The 20,625-nt window shown below is 44.0% G+C and overlaps 2 protein-coding genes across 2 annotated transcripts; one reads left to right on the forward strand and one right to left on the reverse strand.

Annotated features, from left to right (window-relative positions):
- Positions 1-1,006: 1,006 nt before the first annotated feature.
- LOC119539991 (HLA class II histocompatibility antigen, DQ beta 1 chain) lies at positions 1,007-8,207 on the forward strand. The gene is made up of 6 exons (XM_037843935.1): positions 1,007-1,220; positions 2,686-2,955; positions 5,906-6,187; positions 6,673-6,783; positions 7,231-7,254; positions 7,843-8,207. Exons 1-6 carry the CDS (start codon positions 1,007-1,009, stop codon positions 7,854-7,856), a joined length of 915 nt encoding a protein of 304 aa, XP_037699863.1. The 3' UTR covers positions 7,857-8,207.
- Positions 8,208-13,586: 5,379 nt separating this feature from the next.
- On the reverse strand, positions 13,587-20,380 carry LOC119539992 (HLA class II histocompatibility antigen, DQ alpha 2 chain-like). Its single transcript, XM_037843937.1, has 5 exons — positions 20,227-20,380; positions 15,193-15,441; positions 14,475-14,756; positions 14,065-14,242; positions 13,587-13,894 (listed from the first exon to the last, which is right to left on the reverse strand). The coding sequence occupies exons 1-4, from the start codon at positions 20,306-20,308 to the stop codon at positions 14,088-14,090; spliced, it is 768 nt and encodes a 255-aa protein (XP_037699865.1). The 5' UTR covers positions 20,309-20,380; the 3' UTR covers positions 13,587-13,894; positions 14,065-14,087.
- Between the last annotated feature and the right edge of the window lie 245 nt (positions 20,381-20,625).

Here is a 20,625-nt window from a genome sequence, read left to right on the forward strand (position 1 = left end):
TGTTTGCTCGGCTTTATAACCATTTATTACTGCCCTTAGGGGCAAGAGGAGCATGATAATTTATTAAAAGAATAGTGAATATTTCTGCCATTTGGGACTTGGTGTTTAGGGCTGGCACAGGGTGACTTGTAACTCCAAACATTTGCTCCCTCATTCACACTCTCCATGCCTCAAAACTAAAGGTGACTGTGTCTGAAGGCTGTGGAAGTTTGTGGATTGTGCATCTGTTGACATCAGATGGGCCTGTTTCATGGTTCCAAGAGGATTTAAGCAGTTGAAGAGTTTATAGGAGAAAATCCAATTTAATTAATTTTTCAAACACTTTCAGAGAGCACCAGTGTAATAGATTCTTGCATTAAGAAGTATCACACTTGTCACCAGGGTTGAGTATCCTTTTTTTTTCATATTAACCTCATATTTCCAACAATTACATATGACAGCTGAAGAACATTTTTCACATTAAAAATTCATATTACTCTTAAATTTGTATATATGAAGATCTAGGTGTAACATGCATGAAACATGATCCACATTTTACATTTATTGTCTATGAGGCAAGAAGAGGTTCAGTAATTTGTTGACTCTCATAAAGCACATCATTTCTCTCTTAGAACCCTGCTTTTCTCACCACAACTTAAGGCTCCTCAGAATGTCTAAGATAATAGAGGTGAACTTCTCTGTGACAATAATTTTCCCTCACTTGAAATATACAACCACTTATATCCCTATTAAAAATCCCAAGTATAAGAATAAGAGGTTCAAAGTAAATATCACAAAGGTATCTACTCGAATCATTTTTCTCTTTTGCTTCTTTAAACCCCTAAGGCATTAAGTCTTCAGATCTAGACAGGCATCTTCTATGATTGAGAGGAAGTCTTCACTTCAGATGTCCATCCAGCACAGTTTCGATTGAGAACCTTCATAAAAACCGTCTGCCCAGAGACAGATGAGGTACTTCAGCTCCAGTGCTGATTGGCTCCTTTCCTAGGGACTCTCCAATTCTAAGATGCACAGAAGAAGCATGAACAGGTTTTTATTCTCTGAGGTGAGTGCATCCGACCCATCTGTGCGAGCTGTGTGGACTTCCATCACTCTTTCCCCCTGGTTCTCAATCATGCCTGCGAAGCTGACTCTGCAGACCAGTGGACTTCGGGCAGTGCCTCTGATGCTGGTGCTGATGGTGCTGGGCAGCCCAATGACTGATGGAGGGGACTCTCCTAGTAAGTACAAGACAGAGGGCAGGCTCTGAGGGACATGGGGGTATGGGGCTGGCGAACTCTACGAACTCAGAACACAGTCTTTTATGATAGGTTTCCTCTTTTTTGGGAAAGAACTCTATGTTACATTCTTGTTTCCACCTTCTAATGATGAGGTGAGGATGGACCTCACCAGATGGGCTTAACCTTGGGGATGCTATAATGAGAAGGGAACATAGGGTGTGTATCTCTTACCAGGGACAGGACAAACTGAGTGTGGGGTTATTTTTGAAGATAAGAATTTCTCCAAAGACACAGCAGGATATAAGAAGGGTCCCTAAGATATTGTCTAGACTAGATAGTTTTCATTTACTGTGGGACTCTGGGTTGGGGAAATGGAGGGCAGCGATGGTGTCTGTAGTCTGGGAATTTGAAGAAAATGGGTCTACAGTCCTGACTTTAGGGGAGAGTTCATGGAGGCAAACTTGGTATTTAAGCAAAGCTTAAACTCATGGTATCTGGGTGATCACTCACGGGGAGTCTTAGTTTTAATGTCACTGACTTATGGTCAAAATAGTGACGAGTGGGAATCAGAGACTTGAGTTGAGCGTGGGTTGAATTTAGGAAAGAGGAGAATGTAAAGAAGGCAAATAACCTCTGATTTCAGACACAGGGTTAGTATCTTTTTGTAAATCCTTTCTCAATCTTCTTAAACACCCCTCTGTGTGTGTATTGTGACTTTCTTTTCACACATTTATACCCCTGACAAGCCTACTTGGTTAAGTAATCTGCCCAAGCTGAGCACTGGCACAGGTTAACTGGACTCTAGTCTAATTCCAAAGTGTGTGCTCCTTTCATGAATAAAATGGTCGTTTCTAGGAGGCAGGTGTCTGTCCCTTCTGACCAAACATTATTGAGGGACCCTTACACTGGGTTGGATTGGGGGGGTGGGGCAGGGGCAGAAATCCAGAGTAAACCGGGGCTTGGGGCAGAAGGCACTTTGCCCAGAAAAAAAGACTATGCTTGTCAGGACCAAGATAAGCTTGATGTTTGCAGAATTCCAGGTCTTTCGCTTGGTCTTTCCCATCGTTCTCTTGAACACCTGGGCTTATGTGGATACTTGACTGCCTCTGAGGTTCCCGGGAGTTCTCTGGAAAATGGGATTCCTAAGAGAATGTCCTGATGTCTCTAAATAGAGGGATGGAAGCAAATCAACCCAGCTGTCCTCTTGACTCATTCCCAGGGCAGGCATCACAGGTCCCGGGGCTTGCCCTCAGGGACAGGCTTTCCTCCCTCCCCTTCCTGTGCGAAGCCCGCAGAGGAGGGCGGGCAGGGCTGAGGAGGAGCCTCCTCCTGGAGAACCCGGGGTCGCGGGCCGGGAATCGAGGCCTCGCCGCCGGGTTTTCAGTTTATCCCACCGATCTGGTGCCGGCCGACAGCGCCCGGGGTCCGGCTTTGACCTCACTGACCGGCCATTGATTCCCCGCAGAGGATTTCGTGTACCAGTTTAAGGGACTCTGCTACTTCACAAACGGGACGGAGCGGGTGCGGCTTGTGACCAGATGCATCTATAACCGGGAGGAGATCGTGCGCTTCGACAGCGACGTGGGGGAGTACGCGGCCGTGACGGAGCTGGGGCGGCCGGACGCGAAGTACTGGAACAGCCAGAAGGACATCCTGGAGCGGACGCGGGCCGAGGTGGACACGGTGTGCAGACACAACTACCAGAATGAAGAGCGCACCACTCTGCAGCGGCGAGGTGAGCGCCGCCCGCCCTAGGCCCGGGGACCCGCCTGACCCTGCGGGCGCGGCGGGCGTGGGGCGGCCCCTGGGTGGGACCTGAGCCCGGGTCCACGGAGGGGCCAGGAGCGCGGGGCGTCCCGGGGCGGAGGGGCGGGGACCGAGGGGACAGGAGGAAGGACCGACGTCCACCCCCCCGCCCCCCCCCGGAACTTACCTGCCCGGTCTGTCCCCGTCTGCGTGGTCGCCTCGCTCTCTGCTGTGCTTCCCGCTCTAGTTCTGCACATCCCGCCTCGTGCCTGATGCCGTTCGGCTCCTCGCCCGCCCCTTGGCCCGAGCAGCGCCCTCCGCCCGGAAGGCCGCGCTCCTCCGGTGCCCGCGGGAGCGTCTCAGCGAGGCCCAGCCGCAGAGCCCCGCTGGACAGGGCTGCTCCCCACTGGCGCCCGGGCTCTTCACGGCATATTGTATTTTGGCTTCTTAGTTTCAACTCATTACTCATTTTAATTCTATTTGTTTTAAGTGGGTGTCACTAGTCTGGAGCTTTTTAAGACCAGGGACTGCCTAGTTTTTCGTTGTGTCCCTAGTATTTGATCCGTTGACTGACACATTAACTCAAAAGAACTTTTAAAATTAATGAATGCATGTAATCAGCTGCCCATCATCTGCTAAGGTCCAGGAGAAAACAGAAGGGTAAATGGAGCCTTGCTTATCGATTTAATTAATTATTCTTTACTATTTTGCTTAATGTTTTACAGTAGAAAATGAACCCTTTTTTTTATATGGATTCTAATAATTTAGAATCTGTGAATGCAAAGTCTGGGAAAAGAATGTTTGCTAAAAATAAAAACAACACTAATGGTTGTGACCAGAACCTTACTTTCTTAGAAGAGCTCCACAAGTGGCATAATGGAAAGAGCTGGAGTTTGGAGTAAATAAATTGAAGACATTAAATTTTTGAATAAAAATTGTTACGGTTTTCTCCTGGGCTAGGACTCCCCCACCCCCCATCACCGTACCCCTCAGGGGTAGGACTTCTGAAAGATAATCCCAGCCATTTAATTGTCACCTATTTCTAGGCAATTCCTTTGCTAAACACCATCTTTATTATACCATTTAATTTTACAGGGATCTTGTGAGTTAGGGATATCGCCACTTATATATGCTGATATTGGTACAAAAACACTCAGTAATTAAACCACAGTTCACTGTCGCTTCCTGAAGCCTCCCTGAAGTTCAAAATGGTCAATTTGTTCTTCACCACATGTATGTAGAGTCTAATGGAAGCAAATCCTCATTAAAGCCAGCTTGGACCAGAAGCAGCAATGGGCATCTATTTCTGCCTATTTTCTGTGTAGTTGGGACAAAATGATACTTTCAAGAGTTTAAAAAATTCACTGATTTGGTTTTATTTATGCATGTTCATATAACTTTTAGCTTACTCTGCACTCTGACTTTTTCTGGCCCATATCCTCATGCCACCTAGTACTTATATTTTTTTCTATTTCAGTTCTTTCCCATGAAAATTATTTTAGCATTTTTCTTTTGAACTTTTACACTCTTTTTCACTCCCATTCTGTTTAAAGTGAACAGATTTTATGGGTCTGTATAGCCAGCTATGATTTCTGTTAGATTCTAGGAGAGATAACCTGAGTGAGGGTTAAAGTCTAAACTAAAAACATGACTCAGGAGTTGGCTTGTGGGTGGCATTTTAATTGGGATGTTGAGGCTGCCTGTTGACCATGGCTCAGTTACACTTAAAAGTTCACATTACATTCTCATTAATCCCGGCCAACCTCTGTAAGAATCTCAGAATATTTTCTATAAGAGAACATATAAGATAATTTCTGATTTCAGAACAAAGAAGAAATTCTTACTAGGGAGGGAAAGGTGAGTCATATTTGATTGTGGATGGCAATCTGAGAAGATAAAGGAATTGAGGCATGGGCAAACATGATGTTTTATTGATGCTATTTGTTTTCAAAGCTCCCCTACTTTTCCTTCTAAATGTCTAAACTTCTGAAATAACATTTTCACTTGTTTGTCTCTGTTACTACATTACAAGTCCTACAGAAGTAGGGACTATGGTCTTTTGTTTACTTTTGAATCCCTAGTACTTGCCAAATACATATTTGCTAAATGAAGGAATAAAATGAATCAATGGATGAATAATATAAAGTATAGGTGGCATACATAATATGAAGATAGGTGTGTATGCATTTAATAATATGAATTTTTGTGGGGAGTTCACCATTGAAGGGCATCTGAGCTAAGGGTAGACTAAAAGCTGAGAGGGATGCTGTGTTCACTGGAAACACATAAGAAGTGTTCTTGCTCTCAAATGTTGTTCATAGTACAGGATGAGAATTATAGAATAAAGCCTGTCTGAGAAACACTGCATTGTAGAAAAGATGTGGTGGTCACTTGTTCTACTTTGTCAGACACAGAAATGTCTGTAAAATCTAAATTCTCAGTCCGTGTTAACTATTCAGGAGGCCATGCCTAGTATTGGTAGTCTCACACCAGTAGGTGCAAGTCAAAGTTGTATTTTTTTCTATTGTGGGAAACACTGACACTAACAGAAAACAATGTCACAACCCTAGGATGAGTCACCAGCATCCATCCCGATGGTGACATTCTATAGATATGTGAGAGGGAAAGAATCCAGGCTTATTATTGTTACTATTTTTAACTTTATGAATACTTGCCTATAAAATTTAGTGACTTATAATTTTGAAGTGCTTCAATTTTATCAACATAGTAACTTCCATAGAATGATTATTATTATTTCTTGAGACTGAAAAGTGAACAGACTGATAGGTATCACCATGAGTGATGGAGCCCAGATTCTGGTCCAAGACTTGGAATCCAGGGATCTTTCCACTCTGGTTCCAAGGAGGGACTTACCCCCTGGGGAGCTGTGTTCTGTGGTCTTACATCTCACTCAGTGTTTCTTTCTGTTACTCTCCTAGTGGAGCCCACAGTGACCATCTCCCTTTCCAGGACTGAGGTCCTGAACCACCACAACATGCTTGTCTGCTCGGTGACTGATTTCTATCCAGACCAGATCAAAGTCCAGTGGTTCCGGAATGACCAGGAAGAGACAGCCGGTGTTGTGGCTACCCCTGTTATTAGGAATGGGGATTGGACCTTCCAGATCCTTGTGATGCTGGAAATGATGCTCCAGCATGGGGATGTCTACACCTGCCGCGTGGAGCACCCCAGCCTCCGGAGCCCCATCAGCGTGCAGTGGAGTAAGGGGCAGTTTGTTTCCTTTCACTGAGGACCCCACAAGACAGGGAAAGGCTCATCCCGTCCCATCTCTTATCCCTGATGGCACTGCTAAGCTGGGAATCACAGGAGACCAGAATGCCTCTTGTCCCATCCTGGTCTCATTGTCTTTCCAGGCACTAGAGAGAGCACTCTATAAATTGTGTCTCCAGAACCCAGCCTCAAAGCTCTGGAGAATGGACTATTAAGGCCTGTGTCTTGGATCTTAGGATCTAAGATTATGGACATGTCTCAGAGGAACAGGGATCCTCTTCCTTCGTTCTCCCTCTCCTACCTACTGTGTCCCAGGGTCTGTCAGTCAGTCCTGCCCTCCTTTAACTGTGGTCAGAATGGAGAACTAGGTTCCCCTGACATCTCCACCTCCTGTACCTCAGACTAGACTCCAGGATACCATATGGGACAGCGTGGGTATGGGGACAAATGCTGACATGCAGCTTCTGCTCCCCAGGGGCACAGTCTGAATCTGCCCAGAGCAAGATGCTGAGTGGAGTTGGGGGCTTCGTGCTGGGACTGATCTTCCTGGGACTGGGCCTTATCATCCATCGTAGGAGTCAGAAAGGTAAGGGACTTGGGGAGAGAAATGGGGAAGACAGGTTGTATCTGAGACCCTCTGTTCAGGGAGGCTTCTGCCTCTTGACAAGAAAGAGGCTGGATTGGTGGTGGAAGGAGATGGACCAACCAAGGGGAGATGCTGGAATCTGATTTTACTGGTTGAAAGGTAGCCATACCACACAGGTGACTGGTAGAGTTTGTCCTAGGACTTCCTTACAGTTTGTCCTTGCTCACTGGCTCCTTTCTGAAAATTTCCTCCTTGAAGAGTCAGAGCCTTGGCTTCCCTTCCTTCTAGTGACTATTTCATTCATTTTGGGGCTTTTAGCTTAGTACCCTTAAGACCTCATGGTACATGAGTGGGGAGAGACTATAACTTTCCAATTTAGTTGCATATCTCATTTCCCTTTGGGCCTGTTTGCATAATGACAGCTTTTTCTGTATAACTTCTTTTCAGGGTCTCGTGGGCCTCCACCAGCAGGTAATATTTTTGCTCTGATCCAGTGGGGGGTGGGAGTGGGGGGAGCAGGTGTAAGAGGAAAGGGCCTGAGGAGAGTGTACCTGCACACGGAGGTCTTGGTTCATGGTTGAGTCTCTGCTACAGGGTCAAGAGTTAGGGGAGAAGTTTACCAAATTTCTGTAGGAAATTCCAGAGGTTGCTCCCCAGAACCAAGTCATAACTGGCGACTCCTCTCTGTCTTGAGGGTGGGATACCAGAGTGAGGCCCACTTGGTGCCACATGGGGTAGTTACTGCTGCAGGCATTTGTCAGTGACTGGAAGAGTCTACAATGATGAAAAGATAGAAACTAAAAAGATGGAAACCATCAGTCCTCAGACCTTCATATTCCCTGGAAGGGTAACAGCTCCTCGCCTGCCTCCCACACATGTGTGTCAAGCTGAAGTTCTGTGTTCACTTTAGTGGATTTCACCTTCTCACAGATTTTGTGGGAGGTGATGACTAGGTGCCCTGCACCTCAGCTTTCTCTGATGCTATGGGGGCCCTGTGGGAGGGTGTGTGCGCCTCAGTGTGCTGCTGTGTTCTCCTCACACTCCCTCTCCCTTCTGCAGGGCTCCTGCACTGACCCCTGAGGACTGACTGGGATTGGTTATTGCTCAGCTGTAAGGCCTGCCTCGTCCTTGCCCAGAATTCCCGGCCACCTGTCAGCCTGGCTGCCTCTGAGGTCAGGGTCCTGCAGTGACTGACATGGCCACCAGGTCGGCTCCTGTGACCCCTGCCCCAAGATCCTGCCTGTGCTTCTGCTTCCATCACTGAGCCTGGAGCCCCTGCCTGTGCTGCAGCTGCAGCCACTCAGACCCCAAAGGGTCTTTCTGTTTCTATTCTCCCTCCACAGACCGCGCGAGACACACATCAAAACTGTTCACCTGAGAATAGAGCTTTTGACATAATTAAACATGACCACATGTTATGTGTACCCTGGGTTTCCTTAACTGGGCAGAGGCAGGAAACCACTGCAGAATGAAGGGAACAAATTCGGAGGTGACCCAGCCAACCCGTGGCTAGAAGGAGGCTGGAAGCACGGGGTGCCACAGAAGGCTGGGCGGAGGAGATGGAAAACCAGTGCACTTGCTCCGTCATCCGTGGTTCTTTGGTATTGATGTTCAGTGCAGCGGCCTTAGGGTATCCTGGCCTCTCCTCCAGTTTGGTGAGTTTGTGTAAGTAAGCATAGTGGAATTGTTTGGGGACAGATATAGTGACCTCTGGTGTCACAGAGAACCAGGCTGGTGTTTCAAATATATCCTGGCAAGTCACATTGGTCTAGGCGAATTTTTATTTTTCAGAAAGCATAACCAGCAAGAATTCCTATTCTTGGTTCCAAGTGATAGAAACCCAACTCAAACTTATTTTGTTCACTTCAAGGAAGTCTAGGCATCAAGCTGATTTCAGGGGTCGAGAGAGATCATCTTTTTCTCCTCTTTCTGAGGTATCTCTACCTCAGAAATTTCTCTCTTTCTCTGAGTCTTTCTTTGTCCCTGTGTATTTCTTTCTGTGTCTCTCTCTGGATCTCTGTCTTTGTCTCTCTCATCCCTCTCCCCCTTGTCACTATTTTTCTGCATCTCTTTATCTCTGTTCCCTTCTGAATCTCTATTTTCTGTATCTCTTTCTCATGACCTCACGTCCTATCTCTGTCTCTGTCGTGTGTCTCCAGTGTATCTCCCCGAGTTGGAACAATATTAGGAAGGACTCTGACTGGCCAAGCCTGGGTAATGTGCACCCTCTCAAAAACATTGCTCTGCACATGGGATGGAGATAGCTGCCACTGCATCCACAGCCTATATTTAGGAATGAGGGCTGGCTTTCCAGGTCCTTGTGATGCTGGAAATGACTCCCCCCAGCATGTGGGGTACCCCAGCCTCCAGATCCCTATCACAGCGGAGTGGCATAAAAGGTTTTTTTTTTTTCTTTGCATCATGGACTCCACAAGTGGCCAAGCTCCCTCTGGCCCTAGGATCCCTCAGTAGGAAAGCAGACTCACACCCCACCCATCCTTGTCTCCTGCACCGTCACTTGATGGCTCTGCCAAGCTGGAATTCTCAGGGGCCAGAGCTCTCTTGTCTGGACACAGTGACCTGTTGATTCCTGATGCTCTCTCCCCAGATATTAGGGATATCCCACTACACACGGTGGCTCCTTTGACATGGGCCACACGCTGAAAGCTGGTCTCTTTCTCAGTCTCTGGATTTTGCCACTAAGGAGGTGACTGAGAATGTATCTCTGAGGTTATGCTTGTGAGAAGCAGGCAGCCCCTTCCCCCTTCCTCCCTACGAACTGGACCCACTGGGCCATTGGCCCTTCCTTCTCCTGGAGGAGATCAGAGTGGAGAACTATGCTCCCTTGGTACCTCTGTCTCCTGTACCCCAGGCTGTGCTACAGGTCATCAGACAGGGACTTTGTGGGTGAGGCCGACACCGACAATTGGTCAAGGTCATAGTCTGAACCTGCCCAGAACAAACTGCCAAGTGGATTCACAGGTTTTGTGCTGGGGCTCATCGTCCTCAGAGCAGGTGTTGTCACCTGCCATAGCAGTCAAGAGGGTGAGGCACCCTTGGGGAAAATGGGAGCCTGTGCTGGACTGTTCAGGCAGCCCTCTGTCTCTAGATGTGCCTCTTTGCTTTTGAACTTATGAAGGAAGGAGGCAGGGGTGGGGAATGAACCAGAATGAGAGTTTAGGGAGACATTGAAATCTGGTTTTCCTAGTTGAAACACAAGCCCTATCTTAGTAGTGAGTGGTGGAGTATATTGTAGGACAATTTTACAATTTAACGTTGTCACTCTGCCTTCATGCTGGAAGACTGCTTCTTGATGAGAGCCCCAGAGTCTCCTCTTCCTTCCAGTGGCAGTTTCATAGAAACAACTACTTTGCAATGAGATTTCATTGTTAATATAATGTTTAATTGAAAATTCAATTAAAATAACAAGTACATCCATTATAAGTGAGTTTGCTAACAAAAAGAACTAAGTCTTATTAGGCATTCAACTTGGAGAACAGTCTATGGGTGGTCTAGAGAATAACCTACCACTCATGTACATTTAGTCTCACTTTGAATAATATCAGCCAATATTCCATAAGCTCCTGTACATTTCCCAGTCTTCTCTGCTGTTAGGTCGGGGCCATTTGACAAGTACTAGCCAATGGAACTTAAAAGTGGGCCCAAATCCTGTCTGCTTTATCTTCCCCTGAAACTTCTGGAAGTACTGTTGAGGTGATGATGTACAAGATATTGGAGACTTCATAATATGAGTCTCTTGAATGACTTGAAACAGAGTTAAGCCACTGAGGTTTGATTTTTGCTGAGGATTAACATGTTACTGCATCATAATCTCCCCTTCCTGACTCTCATGGGATGTTTAACTAAAGGAAGAGAGTTCATAGGATAATAGTATATGTCAATTGAGTTAATGGAAGGAGGCCCATTTTTCTGAACACTTGTTTGCTTCCTTCCACTGGAATACAGACAAGAACAGTGCTTCTGTAGTGTATGCTGTTCTGTTCCACCTAGATTGCTCCTTTGGGACTGAAGAATTTCTTTCCTTAGCTGCTGAGAATGTTGCTGGGTGACAGCCCTAAGCTGTCAGCCTTCCTTGGGAATTGCCTTAGCTGAAGAGAGCTGCCTCACCCAATTGCACCCCACTTCCCAGGGGCAACTCATCTCTATTGACTGGGCACTGTAGGGTGTAAAGGCCCTGAACCCTTCCCAATTGTAGGACAACTTCAAAGGGCCCTTGTAGCTTCAGAACTTTCTGGGGGTTTGAATGAACCTTTTTTTGTGACCACCTCACAGTCCATTTTCTAAAAAATTGCATCATCCTCTTCTCCCACAGGTGTTAATATCAAGAGCACTTTCAAATACCGCCCCCCCAAATCTGCTTCCCAGGGAACCCAACCTGCAATTGCTATATAGTAGTTTCTCTATATATAATTTTTTTGTATATAATTGAAGGAAAGGCACTGATTTAAAGCATTATCTGGGGCAGAAATGTTGTCCTAAGCACTATAAGAGTTTGGGATATGTCAAAAAGGGCCCAGAAGTCAAAGAATCCTCCAGTTTCTGAGTACTAAGCATTTGGCAAGAGAGAAAATGAACTTCTGGTCCTAACATCAGAAAGATGAAGAGATGCAGGCTGTTAGTTTTCAAAATGAAAGTGCTCTGATCTCTTTGAAGTCTAACTACCTCTATCCCATATTATGGAGGTTTGTTCTCTGAACAACAGTCATCTTTGCAGATTTCATCCACATCTACTGATCAGAGACTCTAAATCCTCCAATCCCAGGTTACCACAGTTGTGAAGTTTCCTGGACCATTGTCTTGTGCATAAATAGATCTTTGTTATATATGAGTATGTCATCTAAGTGTGCACCCCATCTCAAGCCTGGAGATTATGTCAATCAGGAGGTGTTTGTATATGACCATGATATGTGTCAGTTCAGATGATGCTGGATGCAGGTGACAGTACACCCCTTCTAAAAGTGCATTTGACAATATGGAATTATTTGTTTCATACACAAAAAGAAGTATATAAGAAAAATGGCTCCAGTGCTAAACATCAGGGCTCTCATTCTACTAGATAATTCTCTCAATCTAGCTTCCCTCATGATCCCAGGAAGGCTGCAGCAACTCTAGGTGGTGTCACATCCTCACCCAATACAATCTAGAAATATGGACTTTGTTTATGAGGAAGAAAACTTTCCCCAACAACATAAGGAAAATTCCTTTTTCCATCATTCGTATGAATAATATAGCTTGCCTATTCTAAGACCCCTCACCATTAAAGAAAAATAATGAACAGTTATTGTGTTAAGCTAAATAAGATAAAGATGTGTGATGAAGCCAGACTCTCCTGAAGGATATGGACACATAAAGGACAGAGATACCTGAACAAAATACAAGTTCTCACAGAAAGGGTGAGTGGAAAGCATATGGATATGTTCAAAAGTATCTTCCTCAGTGGGAATGGTGCACTACCCAAGAGTGTAATGGGATACGTTACATTTGAAAAGTGGCCTTTCATTAGTTTCCTTTGCAACTGTGCACAAAACCTCCAAGCATCTCTGGAGGTTCAAATCAATTTACAGATAGACTATCCAGTGCTGTTCAGAGATGGGGAACGAGGAGAAGCTCTAGCATAACCATGTTTTTGCTGCCACTGATTTTCTTTAAAAAATCAACATAATTAACACATAACTTTTTTTTCTAGTTAAAAACATAATTTTATATGCAAGGCTAAATGTCCCCTTTTTCTTCTTCACCTATGTGTCCTCTACATCAGTACTTTACTTTCCTCAGTTTACAGGGCATTCTTAAAACTATTTTGTATGCATTTTTGAGTGCATATGTCAGTATATATAGATAATATATGGATTGTGTGGATGTTAAACATGTGTGATAGCCTGTAGATGTCATTTCATAACTTGCTTTTGAAGTAAACACTGTGATTTGGAGATATTTCCATGATGGCACATATGACGTTATAAATTTCATTATTTTTTTTTTACTGCAGCATAGTATTCCAATTCTGGACCTCCACATTTTGTGTAGCTTCTGTTGTCTGTTTGCCACTGTTATAAGACTTAGAATTATCTGCTTTGAAATATCCTACAGCCATGCTCACTCTACTGTCTCCAACGTGGCTTGGTGGCACAAGAAACTCTATGTGGTTATCAAGTAGGGCTCCATCTAGGAAGCGAGGTGAACTACACCTCTGTTCTAGGGCCCCTAAATATGTCTGTTGGTTTCTATCCCCCTCCCTTTTCCCATTATTACTAACCCTAAGCAAACTATTTGGTTCTTCTCAAATACCCATGTCATTTTCTTTTTCTATTGTTCTCCTAACTGATTTCCATTTCTTTCCTTGCCTAAATAATTCTTATCTCATCACGGGAGGGGAAGGAAGAGGGAAAGCTCTACTATCTCTTTCATTCTTCACAAATTTGAAGTTTGTGGAACAAATTTTGACTTTTGGTATGCAATTTTGACTTTTGTCTCTATATTGAAATGAGTACAGGCTTATTTCTTTGTTTTTGTGTTTCTGCTATAATAAATCTACACCAATTCATTGATGCCTGAATCGGAGGGAGTGGGTGGCAGTGGTCAAGGATGGAACAACAGAAAGAGAGAAATTTACCTCTACAAAGTTGTCAAAATATTATCAGTCTATACTTGTTTACTCCTGTAAACATGTTTCATATCATGAAATATGATATGGGAAGTGAGATTAAATGGACCTGAAGCATAAGGGTCTCCAATGATTAGCCAAGTTCCCCATCATCCCTGAGATGAAAGAAAGGAAAAAATTCAATAAAAGACCTCACAAAGGGAGATTTATTGCCTCCATGGGATATTGGATCAAGAATACTGAGGGATTAGATAGCTGGGTGTAATAACCAGAGATCTCCACCATAGGTAACAAGCGAGAAAAAAAAATGAGGAGGTTGGGGGAGAGCGCAGAGGAGTCCTGAGGGGATACAGCACCTTAAGTCCTGGGGAGGAGGTGAGAGGAGGAACATTTGGAGGAAGGAAGGAAAATGATGAACTGGGTCAGAAAGGAGTGCTAGGTCATCTGGCAAGTCCACTCTTCTTCTGTTGTAGATGGACAACGTACCTGTAACAGGAGACACATGAGAGTGATGGTGCTGGGGGGCTCTGTGCCAGCATCATACCATTTTCCTATTCTCCTGCAGCTTTTCAACCTGAATTATGCCCATAGCCTCCTCCTACAGCTTTCCTTCCCCCTACACCACAGCTTCATATCTGGCAAATCTGAATCCTCACCTTGCCCTCTTCTAGGGCACGACTCACAAGGCCCCTTGGTGTCTGGAGGCACGTCCTGAGCGCAGGCCTCGGATGATGAGGACAGTGCCCACCACGATGCCCACGAGGCCCACAGCCAAACCCAGGGCACAGACCACAGTCTCTGTCAGCTCCGACATAGGGGTTGGGATCTCAGGTTCTGTAAAAATGAAATTGTTGAGGTCAGAATAGTGTGCATGTGCATGGGTGTGGGATTTTGCAGAGACTTGAGGTACTGGGCTTAGTTAGAGAGGAGAGTGAAGTGTATCATTAAAAACTCTTGAAATGTGGGAAACAAGTTTAGGGCAATAAGAGTAGGGGATTAAAAGGCAGGATGTTCTGGGCTTGACAGAGAACAAGAAGGTACCAAAATGGGTGGAGGTTGTACGCACCCCAGTGCTTCAGAAGTGGCTCTTTCAGGCCCCAGTGCTCCACCTTGCAGTCATAAATATCATCAGCAGAAGGGAGGAAGGTTAGATGACTGATCTTGAGGAAGGCATGATCACTCTTAGAGAGGAAGCTGGTTTCGGAAACACCTTCTGTGACTGAGTGCCCATTGCGCAACCATGTGATGTTGACCACGGGAGGAAAGATGTTGTCCACAAGACAGATGAGGAGGTTGGGCTGGCCCAGTGTCACAGAAAATTTGGGGAATACAGTCACTTCAGGAACTTCTACGGTGAAGAAAAGCGTTGATGTCAATTGCTAGTAACTTTGCATCTTTGAGGCGCCCTCCCACCAACATTTCCCCAAGTGATAGTGGAAGAGTTCTTATTTCTCTTCTGCTTGGGCACCACTATCCATTGCCCTCACTTTATCCCTGTTCCTTTTCTATGAGGGCATACTTATTAAGTTAGGAGGTTGTTGGGAACCCTTCTAAAAGGATTCAAGGAACACGTTAGGGAAATAAGGGCTCTTGAATTACATAGAAATATGTGATTTGTGAGGTGGGAGATGAGTGTTCAACAATTACCATGAGACAATCTGGGAACTCCTTGGAAAGGATTTTGCAGAGTGGAAGGACAGGTATCTAATCCTATGTAAGAAGGCAGTGAGACCTAGCACAAAGGCAAAAATTCAATAAAGACAGACCAAATAGTGAATGCATACCGTTGGTAGCAGCAGTAGAGTTGGAACGTTTAATCACGATTTCCAAGTTGTGTTTTAGTACAGCTATGTTTCTCAGTGCACCCTGTGGGTCAAAAGTTCTAAATGTGCTAAACTCAGGCAACTGCCAGACAGTCTCCTTCTTCTCCAGGTCCACGTAGAACTCCTCGTCTCCATCAAATTCATGGCTGTACTGGCCAGAGGAACCATAAGACTGGTAGACGTTTGTGCCATAGGAGGCAATGTGGTCAGCTAATGAGCAAGGGTGAGGAGCAGGAAGGAGGAAAGCAGGGAGAAAAGAACCTTATTAAACAAGGTGATGGAAGAAACTGACTTTCAAAGTCCATCTCTGGCACAGTGTGGACAAAATTCCCATCACCTGTCCCCTCCCTCATAGAGTTGGTCATTTTCTGGCAGCTTTCCAGCAGTCTGTCTTTCTCACTGCAATGTATGCTCCATGGGAGCAGACTTTTACATGACCTGTTCACTCCTATATCCTGAGTGCTCAGCTCAGTGCCTGGCATATAGAAGGTATATAATAAATATTGTAAATATCTTAATTGAATGATGGAAGAATGAGTAGATTATCATGGTATTTAAAATTTCTTCCCCAGAGATTAAGTTTACTTTCCTCTCCTTCGTAAATTTTATCTCTCACTTAATTCTTTCATCACTTTCATTAATTCACTCATAACACACTAACACATTCATTATGGTTGTTCACCTCTCAGGACTGGCTCAGAGCAGGACATTCACTATACAGGGGTCTCTTCCTCATTTTTAACAAAGAAAAGCAAACAGGATCCTATTGCTTTGACAGAGTTCCTTAGAGCTAGATATAAGGAAGAGTATTATAAGAACAGGGACAACATTTTAAAAATCTGAAAATAAACAATGCTGCTAAAGTCTCTGTTTTGTTAAAAGGAGTGATCCCTTGGATGAGAGCACCTGATTCCCGCCGAAATAACAAATGGAAACCTTGTTAGCTTTTGGATTTCAGTCATCTCCCACTCTACCTTTTTTTCTTATATTCTACGCTTATATTCACTGGAGGAGTCCAGGTAAACTGTGGCCCTTTCCCTCACATGGACAATGTCAAAGCAGGTCAGCAGCCAGCACAGTATGACTCTGCCCAAATGAACCTAACTGGACATCTTTGTGAAGACATATCTGAGCCTTCTACCACTTCTCTCCTTACTTCATTCCTTTCATCCTCATTTACTAAAGTGTTAAATGTTGCAGGGGGTAAGGAACATAACAGCAGTCAGGCATGGTCTCTGCCATCTATAAGCTTATTTAATAGTGGGAGAGTCAGGTAAGTAAAGGCACAAATACAGTTTGCTGCGGTGAGTTCGGTGATGCAGGCATCTATAGCCTTATAGCCCAACATTCTCTACAAATACTGCATCTGCCAACCATCCCAAACTGCATTATCCTTTCATGTTCCCATGTCTTCACAGGGCTCTGTTCTTCTCTTAGGATTTCCTGGAGACCTCCAGTTTGTTCTTGAAGTTTCTGCATAGTTACCAACATTAATTAAGCCTTCTCATTAAACGTGTTTTTGACCACATCATTAGCATGAACCCTTCTGTCTCAATGTCCTGCTCTCTAAGTTGGCGTAGTCCTCTTCCAGCCACTTTCTTCCCTACCTGGCATGACCTCCTTGATTAATCATTTAAAAGGCCCTTCAACAAAGCCTCCTGATCCTTGCAATGAATCTTCTCATTTAACCTTTTCAAACATGAATGTATGCAATCATTCTTTTCATTTGGTATTTGTCCTAAGCTTCCAAATGCTGCTGGAGAATATCACACTGCCGGGCCAACTGGAACCAATCCACTTTTGTAGTTTCCACCTCAGCTGGGTCCCCTGCCCTGCCCAGCTATGGTTCTGATACTTTCCCATACCCTATTGCTTCCATCACTAATCTCTATACTCTCCAGAAGGTAGAAATCATGTCTTTTAATCTTTGTATCCCCCAAACTTAGCTGACTGTACACAAAAGTGTGCATTGAAGGACAATTGCTCTTCTCTGGGATCACAAGAGGAGACTGGAAGACTGACAGGCACACAGGTAGCAGAAGCATATGAAAGTCAGTGTTAGCAAAGAGCAAGGCTGCATTATCTTTTTGTGAGCCTTAAGCACCTTGTCTGCATGGGCTCCTTCCTCCATAGAAATATTAAAAATTATATTTTATTACTGCCATGATGTAAAGGCAACTATAATCCAGGATGGATTAAAAATTAAAACATTTTCTTTGACCCCAAAAGTTCGTTTTTTCCTTCCATTTTTAAAAGCAATAAAAAACAAACAAACATTTTCAAAAACCTCTAAAACTACCCTGGTCCCTTCGCACTGTGCCTCTGTGCTGAATTGAAAAGTCAAGCCTGAACAGGACACTCTGGTACGATGTTCCAAAAAAGGAAATTTGGAACAAATAAACCAAATGCACTGGAGAAGCAGGTGGAACTTCCACTATAAAGCAAAATTAGAATGGGAACAACCATAGTCAATGAACTTTCTGAAGATTAGAGTACCTTCCATTTTTTTTTTTAATCTTCATTTTACTGAGATATATTCACATACCACGCAGTCATACAAAACAAATCGTACTTTCCATTGTTTACAGTACCATTACATAGTTGTACATTCATCACCTAAATCAATCCCTGACACCTTCATTAGCACACACACAAAAATAACAAGAATAATAATTAGAGTGAAAAAGAGCAATTAAAGTAAAAAAGAACCCTGGGTACATTTGTCTGTTTGTTTCCTTCCCCTATTTTTCTACTCATCCATCCATAAACTAGACAAAGTGGAGTGTGGTCCTTATGGCTTTCCCAATCCCATTGTAACCCCTCATAAGCTACATTTTTATACATCTGTCTTTGAGATTCATGGGTTCTGGGTTGTAGTTTGATAGTTTCAGGTATCCACCACTAGCTACCCCAATTCTTTAGAACCTAAAAAGGGTTGTCTAAAGTGTGTGTAAGAGTGCCCACCAGAGCGACCTCTCGGCTCCTTTTGGAATCTCTCTGCCACTGAAGCTTATTTCATTTCCTTTCACATCCCCCTTTTGGTCAAGAAGATGTTCTCCGTCCCACGATGCCAGGTCTACATTCCTCCCCGGGAGTCATATTCCACGTTGCCAGGGAGATTCACTCCCCTGGGTGTCTGATCCCACGTAGGGGGGAGGGCAGTGATTTCACCTTTCAAGTTGGCTTAGCCAGAGAGAGAGGGCCACATCTGAGCAAGAAAGAGGCATTCGGAGGAGGCTCTTAGGCACAACCATAGGGAGGCCTAGCCTCTCCTTTGCAGCAACCGTCTTCCCAAGGGTAAAACCTATGGTAGAGGGCTCAACCCATCAAACCACCAGTCCCCTATGTCTGTGGTCATGTTAGCAACCATGGAGGTGGGGTAGGCAAATACCCCTGCATTCTCCACAGGCTCTTCAAGGGGGCACTACATCTTTTTTTTTCCTTGTTTTTCTTTTTTTTTTTTAAACTTTCCCTTCTTTTTTAAATCAACTGTATGAAAAAAAAGTTAAAAAGAAAACAAACATACAATAAAAGAACATTTCAAAGAGACCATAACAAGGGAGTAAGAAAAAGACAACTAACCTAAGATAACTGCTTAACTTCCAACATGTTCCTACTTTACCCCAAGAAAGTTACATAATATGGCAACATTTCTGTGGAGTACCTTCCATTTAATTTCCCTTTTTAAGTATTTGGCTTTTCTAGGTTGGGGTTATTTTTTTCCATTCTTTTCTGTTCTTTATTAAAGAAGACATGGGTTTAGAAAACAATCATGCATAAAATACAGGATTTCCATATAGCACCCTATTATTAGCACCTTTTGTTGGTATGGAACTTTGTTATAATTGATGATAGCACATTTTTAAATAATTGTACTATAGTCCATGGTTTAATTTAAGGAACACTGTTTGTGTGATGTACTTCCACAGATTTTTAATTCTGCTATCATATATATAATCTAACACTTCCCCTTTTTAATCATATCCAGATATAGACTCTGATTTTATACTTTGGTTTTTACAAACCCACTCATGTCTACAAATCAGCAGGGAAAAGGGCCAGGAATGGATCCTGAAAGAAAAAGAGGATAAAAGAATATCCGAAGGGAGGGTAGGAAAAATGTCTGAAGCAAAAGCAGAGAGGCCTAAGGGACCAAATAATTCATCTGTACTTGTAATTTGGGTCAACATTTTTGAGAATAATATAATTTAGATCCCCAAGCCTTTCATCATAAAGTTCTCAATTTTTAAATAAAAATAAAAATATTCCCTACTTTGTTAAAGAAAAAAATATGAAGCTACACCTGTAATAGTAATAATTAAAAAAATAAAAATAAGCACTGCCATTTCTACGTCTTCACTATTTACCAGCATATTTTCATTCCTATTTTACTTGACTATTTGTGAGGGGACACAGGTGAGATAATTGGGCTGAAATATGAGGACCGCGAGGTAAAATGACTCCTCTAAAGGCGTTCAGCCTGCTGGTCTCATTTACCGACCCCGCACTTGTGCCAGTTCTCCTCATGGAAGTGTATGCAAATCTGAGACAAGGAAAGGGACACCCTTCTTTACAGCTACCTAGTACACGTAATTCATGGAACTGTTTACCCCGAGATATACTAAGAAGAAATACATAAAAATCTTTGAAAGTTGTTCAGAGAATTTGGGGAGTAACAGTGCATACATTTTTAATAACAAAAGGTAATCCACGTGTGGAAACATCTCTAATCTTTGAGGCAATCATGAATGGAAGCCAAAGAGGCCTCCAGGGTGTATTCACTGGATCCAACATTAGAAACCGGATAACGGAATTGGTGAACCTTGCAAAAGCTCTGGTTTCCTGAAGGAGGAACGACCATTGTTTTCCCTTCCGCTTAACACCGAGAAGGTGCCTTTGGAGTCTCTAGAATTTACCAGCCGATCTCTACCTCTTTTCCCCTTCAGTTGCCTGTTTCCCATCTCCAGACCCCATACCCCGCAGCCGCGCACTCACCGACAATGTCTTCACCGCCACAGGTGCCAGTCATGGTGGTCAGGGCCAGCGCTACCAAAACCAGAGCTTTGTTTAGGACCATCCTCTCCTCAAGGTGGGCTCGCCGTTGCTCTCCTGAGTTGTAGAGCAATGGTGAGCCCTGTGCTGAGAAGAAAATCTAAAGAAAACCCAGCCAAACCCTGCCAGATCTTCTTCTGGCCAATCAGAAAAATCCTCTGTAATGACACCTCTGTTGCCAGTTGAAGAGTTTATATTAAGAGACCTGGAGGGAGACTGGGAAATTCCCTGGTTTTGATGCAGCCTCCACTCTGAGTGGCCCTCACGGAATTTTCTATGAATGGAGGGAGGATACTAAATCTTCTCACTCTTAGGGCCACGGGAGAACCATGTGTAAATGCC

The sequence above is a fragment of the Choloepus didactylus genome, chromosome 7, assembly GCF_015220235.1.
Source record: "Choloepus didactylus isolate mChoDid1 chromosome 7, mChoDid1.pri, whole genome shotgun sequence".
Lineage (NCBI taxonomy): Eukaryota > Metazoa > Chordata > Mammalia > Pilosa > Megalonychidae > Choloepus > Choloepus didactylus.